Source organism: Sardina pilchardus, chromosome 3 (genome assembly GCF_963854185.1).
Source record: "Sardina pilchardus chromosome 3, fSarPil1.1, whole genome shotgun sequence".
Classification (NCBI taxonomy): Eukaryota; Metazoa; Chordata; class Actinopteri; order Clupeiformes; family Clupeidae; genus Sardina; species Sardina pilchardus.
This window is the reverse complement of record NC_084996.1, coordinates 26,864,558-26,877,057: the sequence shown is the minus strand read 5'-3', so window position 1 is coordinate 26,877,057 and position 12,500 is coordinate 26,864,558. Positions and strand designations below refer to the sequence as shown.

The 12,500-nt window shown below is 47.8% G+C and overlaps 1 protein-coding gene across 2 annotated transcripts in view; it reads left to right on the top strand.

The window, feature by feature from the left end:
- The window catches only part of LOC134077170 (protein kinase C beta type), a 134,863-nt gene that overhangs the window by 86,895 nt on the left and 35,468 nt on the right, over positions 1-12,500 (top strand). For both annotated transcript variants that reach the window (XM_062532598.1, XM_062532597.1), the window contains exons 10-12: positions 5,172-5,345; positions 8,555-8,646; positions 12,063-12,125. In XM_062532598.1, coding sequence (XP_062388582.1) covers positions 5,172-5,345; positions 8,555-8,646; positions 12,063-12,125 — 329 coding nt within the window. The remainder of the gene's footprint in view (positions 1-5,171; positions 5,346-8,554; positions 8,647-12,062; positions 12,126-12,500) is intronic.

Genomic DNA, 12,500 nt, shown 5'->3' with positions numbered 1-12,500 from the left:
ATGGTGGCCTCTGTGAAGTCGACGCTGACTGCACAACTCTCTCCACCGCCAGTCACCCTGCCTCCATCTGGGCAGTGCTTTAAAAGCAGCACAAAGTCAAGGCGCTTCCGCGCTCATTTCCATAGCCGCATATTTTTAGAGGAAAAAAAGAGAGCTCGAAGGAGAGAGTTGAGGTGGTAATGTAAAGGTACGTGTGTGTGTGTGTGTGTGGGGGGTGGGGGTTGAGGGGTGAGGAGCGGAACTTTCTAGAGCTTGTTTGCAAGAAAGTTTCCTTGGCACATGAAGGTCTGCCGCCGTGATTGCCGTCGTGATCTTGAGGAGGCAGCAGCCGCGTCGCTGTTTTTATTTTCCCGTCTTGCAGAGGCGCGCGTGTTTGTGCTCTCCAGCTGTGTCGTGCGGCAACACTGCCTTGTGACTCAGTTATCACGCACATTGTCACAGGAACACACACACACACACACACAACACACGCACGCACGCACACACGCAGCCAATGATGAGTGTGAAGCCTGCTTCAACATGCTACTAGCACTTCAAGCAGATCCTATTTCTCTCATGTTCAAGGTTTCTCTCTCTCTCTCTCTCTCTCTCTCTCTGTCTTTCTGTATTTCTGTGTGTGTGTGTGTGTGTGTGTGTGTGTGTGTCTGGAAGGCAGCCCGATAACAGATGTTTTCCCAGATTTCTCGATTATGGAGAATATGCTGCTGAATTGCTTGACGTCTGCCAATCTCTCTCTGTGGTTCTCTGTATCTCTTTCTTTTTCTCTCTCTCTCTCTCTCTCTCTCTCTGGTACTTCTCTCTCTCTCTGGTATTTCTTTCTTTTTTGTCTCCCTCTCCTTCTGTCCCCTGCTCCCTACGGTGTTCTCTCTCTCTCTCTCTCTCTCTCTCTCTCATTCAGTCTTTCTCTCATTTTCTCTCTTTTTCTCTCTCTCTCCGTCTCTTTTGTGCGGCTTGCCCTGAGGCTCTCTGTCAGAGTGAGCAGAGTTAAAATCTGTCCCCCAATCACTGGAGCGTCAAGCCAGCTTCCCCATTGTGAGCCGTTCAAATCTGCACCTTATCTGACAATGGCTGGAGAACAGCTTTGTTTCTGCATGAGGGTGAGGGTGTAGTGTGTGTGTGTGTGTGTATGTGTATGAGAGAGAGAACGAGGGAGATGGATTGTGTTTGTGTGTGTCTGTGTGTGTGATTTATCCTGATTGGGCAGTGTTCAGAGTGTGTGCCTCTGCCCGTGTGTGTGTGTGTGTGTGTGTGTGTGTGTGTGTGTAAGCACATCATATTTCATGGGCACAGCCCCATGCTGGGCCTGGCTGGGCAGTAACACCCTCCAATCCCTGCTGCTGCCCACTAAAGAGCTGCTCGAGCGTCCATTATGGCGCGTCAGGACCACCCAGTCATGGGCAGAGCTGAGCGTTTGAGCTTATCAGGCGCGACGGCGGCGATGCCGAACAGACCGAGATAATAAAAAAGGAAGATCGATGATACGCGACAGCAGACGGAATGTGATCGGCTGAGCCTTGTAACACTCATTGTCAAAATGGGTCTTAATTTGAATGACCGGTCACGTGCCAATGCAGTCGCCGGTCCAGTCGCTGCCATCCAGGCCAGGATGTGTAGGCCTACTTGACGATTACTAAGAACGGCACACATTTACTGTCAATGAACTCAAAAGCTGGAAGAGCTCAGTAATCGACTTGTTTAGACTCTCTCCTCAAATGATGATGGTGACCTGAAGATGAGCAAGTTAATGCACAGACAGCACAAATGAGCATTTTTTACAGTTGCAAAAGTTAAAATGCTTCAGGTGTTCTGCAGAGGCCATCTCCATAGTAACATTAATGTTTGACGTTTAATGTTGTTTTAGCCTAGTTCAAAACGCGATTTACTTTGACGTTGCAAAGTTTCCCCCAAAGGCTACACTTTATTCTGTTCAGTTGTAAATACATATTCCAGTCTGCACCCAAACAAAATTCAAAAGTACACTCTTTGTTATCCAAAAATAGACCCCAGCTCTGTCCAGAAACGCCACGTTGGTCCACGTCTTCCTTAGCGTTTGTGGTGTCCCTCTCTGACACTGTGTCACTGCACTCTCCAGTGTGGCTGCGGCATGCGATTTCACAGTGACATTACGCCACACAACAGCTCGCATGATTATTCATTAGCCATCAGATCGTATCTGAGCCCCAAGGAAGGGCCCGTGTCCTACTGTGTCCTCGACCCGCCCAGCGTCTTTCTGGACCCAGCCGCCCGCAGTCCGCACACGGTCTAGGCAGCCGCGCATACCAACCAAGTGACAGAAATCAATACAATTAATACGATATTAATAAAATGATAATATTGATATAATAATAACATACCCAAAATGAGCCCTCCCTGACAACCTCTAACACTTCACCCGTCTGATTACCTGAATTTTATGTTTTATCTTTATGTTTATACGTTTTGCTGTGTTATAGACTTTTTAGCCATATCTGGAGGACGTATCTAATTTGACGACATGGGCTCATATGTTGCTCTACTGTGAATTATGATCTAATACAGGGGTCACCCACCAACATTTTGCACAGGGTCCAGTAAGCCAAAAACTCCATCCACTCTTTGCGCCTCCATTCTTGGTCAGGACAGTTTGACTGGGGACAGATATACTGTACTATATGGGATCAGGCCTAAAGACAAATATTTATTGATCAAAGTATTGTATTTCCAGTTGTGCGATAGAATATTTTTGCCATGGCTTATGGTCAACCCGAACCATGAATGAAAAACAAGTGTGATATGTCCTTCATTTTTAATTCCATTATATCAATAAGTTAACAGAACATTTAGTGAAGTGCAGTAGTTTTTATTTGCTCTCCTTTTTTTTCTTTCTCTCTTTTTCTTTTCTCTCTCTCTTTTTCTTTTTCTGTCTCTTTATCTCTCTCTCTCATGTGAAATAACTTTCTGGAAACAGCTGTTCAACTCTGGTCTTCACCTCAGTGTATTAATGTTGCATATTATTTATCGAGGGCAAACTATGTTCAAAGATAGTAAGTAGCATGTCCGTAGCAGCGCAGAATCAGAGACATTTCTGTTGTGAACACACACACACACACACACACACACACACACACACACCTGTGCTGTTTCCCTCAACACTGATAACGGAATACACAGCTACAGTATGTGCTGGAAGAGAATATCTACAGTTTCTAATCAGTGTCCCTGGACTTTATTTAACCCCAAAAGTGATGAAAGCTCTTACATAATGAGCAACTAATGCATATAAATGGGAGTGTTTCAGGAGGGACATTCACCAAGCTCTAGTTCTATGATTACCACCACTACTACTGCTACTATTACTGCTGCTACTGCTATAGCTACTACTACTACTACTACTACTACTACTTAGACTGTCAGAGAGTTGTAATAAGGATGAGGGTTGTCATCACACTGCTGGTGCTGCTGTTCTCCATGTGTGGAGCTCAGACTCGGAGCACCCGGCCTGAATTTCAGACAGAGAGCCAGAGCACTGAGGCTGCTGCTGCCGCAGTCACCACCCAGCTGGACGTCTCTACTGAGCTCAGGGAACTCAGAGACATGGTGGTGGAGCTGAGAGTGCTGTTGACGGTCACCCACAGCGAGGTGGAGAATTTGAAGATTGAGAACGCAGCACAACAGACAGCAATGGCAACTGTGAACACCAGACTGGCTGCTAGTGAAGCTGAAGTGGTGAATCTGAGGAAGGAAACTGTAGCACAGACAACTGATCTGAGGTCAGTAACTGAGAGATTGGCAGCCTCTGAGGCTGACATGGAGCATGTGAAGAAAGACACAGCAGCACAACACACAGACCTGACTGCTATGAGGACTGAAGTGATGAATCTGATCAAGGCCAATTCAGAACAGGAGACAGAGATGGTCAAACTGAAGCTGGAAACAGCGACACAAAAGAGCAGACTGTCTGCCAGTGAGTATGAGATGGTCAAACTGAAGATGGAAACTGCAACACAAGAGGCAGAACTCACAGCAGTGAAGACCAGATTGAATGCCAGTGAGACTGAGGTAGAGGACCTGAAGCTGGAAACTGCAACACAAGAGGCAGAGCTGACGGCAGTGAAGACCAGACTAACAACCATTGAGACTGAAGTAGCGAATCTGGAGAAAGAGATCACAGAGCAACCCAAGGTGGCATTCTCAGCAAGTCTGACTGACGAAGGATACATAGAGGCTGGGAACACTGACATGAACGTGGTCTTCACTAAAATCATCACCAATGTTGGAGAGGCCTACAGCAGCATGACCGGCTTCTTTACAGCTCCAGTCAAGGGAGTCTACTACTTCAGATTCACGGTCATGGATTTTCTATCCTCTAGCATCATGCACATCAGGCTGTATAAGAATGGTGAGCAGCTTATTGATTTAGGGGATTCTGATGATGATGGGGAAGCCAACTATCTGTCCAGTGGTGTGACTCTGCAGCTGGAGGAGGGGGATCTTGTTAACATGCTACTCCCTTCTGGCTACAGGCTCTTTGATAATTATAAAAACTTAAGCACCTTCAGTGGCTTCCTGCTCTTTCCACTCTGAAGGGAACACACTACTCAAAACGATGCTGACAAATCTTAAATAAAGTTATCTATGAGAAAATAACATTTTTGTTTTGTGTTCTTTGCACACACTGAGCATTAATAAACCATAAATTAACAGAATGCTACAGCCTAAAGTACTGTAGTAGGAACTAGGAGTCAAGCAGCCTAACATCTTCACTGTAGATATTAACTACATGGGGTCAGTTAATATGGTATAAATATGGGTTTCTTCCTTTTAACTTAGGTAAAACATTGTCCTGCCGCTTTTACACAATGTAGCTAATACACAGGAAATTACTTTAAATATAAAAAAGCTCTTTAATGTCAAATTGAAAAACAAAGTAGTGTTGATTTATTAAATGTTATGAAGTATTGACAGCTAAGTAATGACGGCTAGCTGATTATGGTAGATGCTCTTCACCATGGTCTTCACCTTCTCTTTATGAATGGGGTGAATGGCGAGGAGTGTATATTATAGGTGTGGCTGAGGGATTATTCATGATGAATGAGTGTTTTTTAACCACAGTGTGTGTGTGTGTGTGTGTGTGTGTGTGTGTGTGTGTGTGTGTGTGTGTGTGTGTGTGTGTGTGTGTGTGTGTGTGTCAGGTGATGCTGGCGGAGCGTAAGGGCACAGAGGAGCTGTACGCCATTAAGATCCTGAAGAAGGACGTGGTGATCCAGGACGATGACGTGGAGTGCACCATGGTGGAGAAGAGGGTGCTGGCTCTGGCAGGGAAGCCCCCCTTCCTCACCGCACTCCACTCCTGCTTCCAGACTATGGTAAGGGCTCCTCTCCTCACCTCTCTTCTCCTCTCCTCCCTTTTCCTCTTCTCTTCTCTTCTCTTCTCTTCTCTCCTCTTCTCCTCCTCCTCTTTTCCACTCTATTCTTCTCTTGTCCTCTCCTCTCTTCTCTTCTCATCTCTTCTCCTCTTCTGTTCTATTTTTTTTCTTCTCCTCTCCTCTCCTTTTCTCCTCTTTTCCTCTTCTCTCGCTTCTCTTCTTTTCCATTTGACATGTGTGAGTATACACACACACACACACACACACCCACACACGTGCATACACATGCAGGTTCATACACATGTATAATAAGTGTTGGCATGCTCCTTCATATTCTGATGTTCATCCTCCACTGTGCAGCTCCATGTGCCGATGTGGTCACTATGCAAAATCCAGGTGGTATGTGGTTGTATGTGTGTGTGTGTGTGTGTGTGTGTGTGTGTGTGTGTGTGTGCGCAAGGCTTTGGCCGCTGCAGTGAGTGCGGTTTGAGAACTGACAGGCGGCTGCCCAGTCTCCCAGTGCCCCACTGAGCACTGCAGGAGCTGCTGTCACAATGAAGAGGGAGAGAAAGGGAAGAGAGGGAGAAAGAGAAGAAAAGAAAAGAGGGGAAAGGGAAGGAAAGAAGCGCAAGCCGGAGGAGTGTCTATGTATGTGTGTGTGGCAAGGGGGGGTGGGGGGTGGTATGTGAGAGAGAGGGAGTGTGTATGTGTGTGTGTGTGTGTGTGTGTGTGTGTGTGTGTGTGTGTGGTGGGGGGTATATTTGAGAGAAAGAGAGGGAGAGAGGATGAGGTAGGGAAGGGTTAGAGGTGTGAGGAAAGAAAAGAGAGCCTGGGAGGGAAAGAGTGAGATAGAGGATGTGTGAGAGACTGATAAGGCTCAGAAGGGAGATAGAGAAGAGAGGGAGCCACAGAGACTGGATGATGACTACAGAGAGGGAGGGAGAGAGAGGGAGGGGGGGAGAGGGATAGAGAGACTTGATGATGGGTACAGAGAGAGAGAGAGAGAGAGAGAGAGAGAGAGGGGGATAGAGAGACTGGATGATGACTACAGAGAGGGAGAGAGAGAGGGAGAGAGAGAAACTAGGTGATGGGTACAGAGAGAGATAGAGAGACTGTATGATGACTAGAGAGAGAGAGAGGGAGGGGGAGGGAGAGAGAGTGTGTGTATGTGTGTGTCAGAGCCGAGAGGATGCACACATGAGTGTGTGTACTGGAGAGAGAGGATGATGACTACAGAGAGAGAGAGAGAGGGAGGGAGAGATTGTGTGCATTGGAGAGAGAGAGAGAGAGAGAGAGAAAGTAAGTGTGTACCAGAGAGAGAATGTGTGTGATTGAGGAAGCCAGAGATTTAGAGGGAGCTAAAAAAGAGAGGAGGATGGGGGATGGGGATGGGGGGGGGGGTTGGGCAGTGGAATTGTGGGATTGTGACGTCATCCCCTTTTCATCGCCGTCGTGGTGGTCGTCTTCGTCATCATCTCCTCATGATGTTTCCAAAGGACTGCGTTCAACATGGGGGAAGGGAGGAGGAGGAGGAGGAGGAGGAGGGTGTCCTCTCCACAGAGAGAGAGAGTCCGTCTCCTTCTCCCTCTCCTCACTACCTGGCTCAGGCTGGCTCCCCGCCGCTAAGCGCCACACACAAAGCTGGCCGCTCATTCACACGCCATAATACACCCCTGCGCCGCCAGCCAGCGTCTTATTATTGATGCAGGCAAAAGCTCCGCAGCCAAGGACCCGTGCTGAAGTCCAGTCACATTCCTGTTAATTATGGCGCAGTCAATAGTGGAGTGATAGGCAGACGTGTGTGTGTGTGTGTGCGCCTCTGTATGTGTAGTTTCAGATGCCTTCTGCTTTATCCAATGCACACACATATGGAAACACAAATATAGATACACTCTCACACACACACTCACACTCACACTCACACGCCCACACACTCTCTTACACACGTCTGACAGTGATGGGACCTCCACTTAAGCAAAGCAGAGCAGCTTTTCTCCCTCACGCACTCACACACACTCTTGAAGGAGCTTAATCCTCGGTGACTTTAATTCGCTGGTCCAGCATTCTATACCAGACCATCAATCACACACACACGCACACACACACGCACACACACTCACTCACTCCACAGCCAGTAGGCCTGGAGTCACATCGGCCTTCAGTGTTGAATGAGTCCAATTAAACAAGTCAAAGGCAGGGAACCGATCATGTTTAAGTATGCGTGTTATTGCTCTCGCTTGATTATATATTTCGGAGAGGTTGTTGGACTCAGGTGAAGTGGACTTAAATGCAGGATTTGTGTTTGTGTACCAGTAATGCATACTGAGATGTGGCTCTAATCGGTTTGAGTGCGCTTTGTGTGAGAGAGGGTGGTTGTGTGCTCCTGTTTTTTGTTATTATTATTATTATTATTATTATTATTCAAATTCAGTAGTATCTGTGTTTCAGAATCTCTGAATTTTCTTGTATGTTTTTGTGTCAGTCTATGTTATAGTGTGTGTGAGTGTGTGAGCGTGCGTGTGTGCGCTCGCACGCGCGTGTGTGTGTGTGTGTGTGTGGGATGAATAATGGTTGTGTGTGTCGTGCCGATTGATGATAAAGGATGAGCGAACAGGAGCATGCCTGTGCCTAATAGCTGTACATTATCTGTCTGACTCTAAGTACATAGTTCATTAGTGCTGAATCTGAACGCTTCATTTACATAAAGAATCATTGCTAAAGGCCATAATATTACCTGGGCCAACATCCCCTGTGTGGATAAGCCTTCAGCAAACAGTCTAGTCATATATACCAGGGTGTGTGTTCAGCTTTATGAGACAAGACAATGGGCACACCACCAATGAGCACTCTCCACACACACACACACACACACACACACACACACACACACACACACACACACACACACACACACACACACACACACACATACACACACACATCAGCAGAAAAGTGTAGCTCTGTAATGAGGAAGGGCTTTTGATATAGTGCACCGTTGAGTTCAAGAGAGGGCAGCCTGGGGGTGTTTGACTGAGCCGGTAATGAAAACTGCCGGCAGGCTCACAGACTCCCAGAACCCAGAACTCGGACGGCCTCATAACATCTGGCCAAAGAGAACGGCGTTCCACGTTCCATGTTGCTGCGTGCTTTTCCGCTCCGGTTCCTCCTGCTCACCCCCCTGTTCTCCCCTGTTCTCTCGTGCCACGCAGGACCGTCTCTACTTCGTCATGGAGTACATCAACGGAGGCGATCTGATGTACCAGATCCAGCAGGTCGGCAAGTTCAAGGAGCCCCACGCCGTGTAAGTCAAGTCCAGCTTTTCACATTTGTTTACATAGAGCACAAGGTTTTGTACCAAAGTGTTTTGTCCAGTCAAAGTGAATCATTTCACAGAAATAAAAGCAAACAAATAGAGTATTGAGCCTCTGGGTAGAGTTCTGTGTTAATGATAACTCTGTCCTGACTGAGCTCGACTGAGAGAGGTCTGTCGTAGTGACACTCTTCCAAAACTGACTGAAAGTTCTCCATTTTAATGGCCCCCTGTATCTAACTAACTAAAAGAGCTATCGTTTATAGACAGTGATGAAAAGAGGTCCTCGGAGGAGAGAGGGAGAATGTACAAGGAATGTGTTTTTTTTTTCCTGCAGTCCTGGATGGGCTGTCACAGTAAGGTCACTGCAGTCTTGAGCAAGCCGCTTCCTTTCCTCTCTCCCTCCCTCCCTCCCTCTCTCCATCCCTCCCTCCCTTCCTCTGTGTCCCTCTATCCCTCCCTTCCCTCAGTCAGTAGTAAGACATCCACAGGACTAAGTGCAGTCAAGCGCATCAGAGCTGACGTGAGCGCTCAATGTAAGCTCAGCACTGGATCCAGTATACACACACACACACACACACACACACACACACACGCATACACAAGCTTCAGGTGTGGCCTTCCCTTGCTCTTCCTTCAGCCCTCAGCTTTGAGACTCAGGCCACAGACGAAAATTGCTTTCCGTTTCCACAGACAAGGAAGTGTGAGTGTGTACGTCATAGACAGTAAAAGATATGGACAGAGCTATCACGTAGACGGCAGCAGAGACCGAGGAAGCAAATTTCAACGGTTTTTTTAGGTCTTCTTATTCCGTCATAGGTCTCCTGCGCAGGCTCAGATGTCGTACATGTGACGTAGGCACGTAGTCTGACCGAGTCTGACCTATGGCGACGCTTTACTCTCGCTGGACGCATGCGCCTTTAACACTTTAGCATTGACTTTCGAAAAACGTTAATTACTCAGCCGATAAGACAGTTACGAGATTATTATGTCAATTTCACAATGTAGTATGTACCCCGACAATAGAAAATGTTCATATAAAGGCTTAAAACGCTTCAGCTCTAACGTAATTTGATGTCAAAGTGGCGCTTACGCCCCATAGGATTCAATGGAATGGCCAGCTAGCCACGGTCTTCTCGTTAGCATGGCGGCCGCCATACTGTCTACACTCTCAGAACGTTCGCTGCCCCCTTGGTGTACGTGTGTACGTGTGTACGTGTGTGTGCGTGTGTGCGTGTGTGCGTGTGTGCGTGTGTGTGCGTGTGTGTGCGTGTGTGTGTGTTTGTGTGTGTGTGTGCGTGTGTGTGTGTGTGTGTGTGTGTGTGTGTGTGTGCATGTGTGTGTGCATGTGTGTGTGTGAGAACGCCATTTGCCTGATCTCCCCCTACTGTCACTCTCACTTTCCCCAGCTAGTGTGCCACTGTTTGTGTTCAATTAAAGGCACCGCGACTAGCTACAGCATGGAACACAAAGGCCCGGGGTAGAGATATGTCTCTCTCACGCGCCCCACGGAGAGAGAGCTGCCAGACCAGTGGACACCACTGTGTCAAGATGAGAGAGAGAGAGAGAGAGAGAGAGTTTGTGTGTTAAATGGGATCAGTGCTATAGCAGTTGGCCTGTGCCCATTTGGAAGGCAGAGTGGTCCCAGCAGGAAGGAGAAGTCTGGTATTTCCTGTTGATCTTATCAGAGCAGGTATGTCCACGCCGGTGACGGCCGTGACCTTTGCTTTCCTTCCCCGAGAGATGAAGGCCGCTCTTGTTATTTTTGCGGTTGCTGTTGCCGTTGTTGTTGTTGTTGTTGTTATTGTTGTTGTTGTTGGCTTTTCTTCTCTTCATTTTCTCCTCTCCTCTTCATCTCTCCATCCTCTCCTCCTCCACCGCGCTCTCTCTCGTCTCGATGCAGCTCATTTGTAGATGGGCTCGCTCTTTGACTTGTCGTTTTGCCCTTTGTCAAACCAATGAGATGTCATCAGGGTGAGATGGTGCTGGCATGGGGGGGGGGGGGGGGGGGTTCAGGTGGGAGGGGAGGAGGAGGGGGTTCAGGTGGGAGGGGGGGCTAATTTCAGGTGCAGCCTCCCATTCACCAACAACACACCCAGCAAATGAGTGGACGCTTGACCGACAGCTGTTTTTTTCTCATCGAACGTTTTGGACCAAATGGCTTGGCGTACGGCTTTAGACAGGAGGAAGAGGAGGACGAGGAGGAGGACGAGAAGAGTAGTGTATGCTTCCCACACGTTCAGGCTCGTACTCGCACACACATGCATACGCACACGCAAACACGCTCGCATACACACGGGTATTTATGGGAGTTCAAATGCAGCCAGCACTGCAGGGAGAAGGCTTTTGTCATGGTATATTGTGATTATAATAAGATTGCCTATATTTGTTGTCACAGAGAATAGCTTGCTTAATAATGAGGTTTTCTTCCTTTTCAGTTGACACACATATTCTGTGCAGGCTCTCTTCCTCCCTCCATCTCTGTGTTTCTCTCTCCCACTCTCTCTCTCTCTCCCTCTCTCTGTTTCTCTTTGTCTCCCTCCCCCTTTCCTCCATCTCTCCCCTGTTCTCTCTCTCTCCACTCTCTCTGTGCTGATAGCCAGGAGTTAGGGCTGGGAGAATCTGAAGCAGGAGCTGGAACGGAAAAGTCATCTCTTGATATTTAGCTTAGGCTGCCTGCCTCTTTTTTCTTTTTTTCTTTTTTTTTTCTTCATTATTTATTTGTCTCTCGGCAGCAGTTGCCGAGCGATAACTCGCAGATATTCCTCAAGCTTGCACAAGCCTATGTGGGACAAGGAAACAAGGAAAGTGATGAATAAAAGATCCCTTTGCATGGCTGTTTTAATAAAAGATGGTCCGGATGACTGTACCATTCCAACTTCACCTCTGATGAGGGGAAATCCGGTCGTGCCGCCGCCTTACTGTAGTTTTTTTGTGGGAACCCCTCCCCGCCTCCAAAGGATCGCTGTTACATCCCAGACAGCTGCGCCCTCAAATATTGAACAGCGTCATTTACACCAACAACATAGACGTCGTGAGGAAAGCAACCAGGTCTAATTCCTTTCCATCTCCACTCCGCAATCAGTCAAGGACTTGAATCGGCGTGCCCGTGTAATAACGTTTGGCGTCGCTGAACTGGATAATGCGGATTGATAATGAGTCTTGTAGGAAAAGGGAGGATTTGATAAGAGATGTCATTCAGTCATCTGCTAAATCAGTCGCTAAATGCCTAGTGATGTTGACAGCACCGCCAAGGCCTCAAGATCGCTCCTTTTAAGGTATTGAGATGTTCCCCGATGATCAGCACAACTTTGAGTCGTCAAAGTTCTAGCCTTGGAAAAGTTCACTCCAGTTCATGTCCTCATAATGCTGTGTGTGTGTGTGTGTGTGTGTTCTGTCTCTTACAGCTTCTATGCCGCTGAGATTGCCATCGGCCTCTTCTTCCTGCACTTGAAGGGCATCATTTACAGGTAAGAGGACCACTGGGCTGCCCAGCTGTCTGCCTGAATGAAAAAGGCCCCACCTCCGAGGGCCTGTGTGGCAGGGGGGACAGGTGGGGTGTGGGACTGGAGCGGCGGGCTCGGGTAGAGTGATGCACCGCGCTGTGACATACCCACCCAGCCGTGGCACTGCCCCTGATGGGTAGACACATTCTCTCACGCAGAGATCACATTGGCATGCACACACACACACACACACACACACACACACACACACACACACACACACACACACACACACACACACACATACTCTTTCTCTCTCTGGCTCTCACTCGTGTTTGCTCTCACAGACCCGTGTTTATGTTCACATCACAGATTCAAGTGGAGACACATGCTTACTTT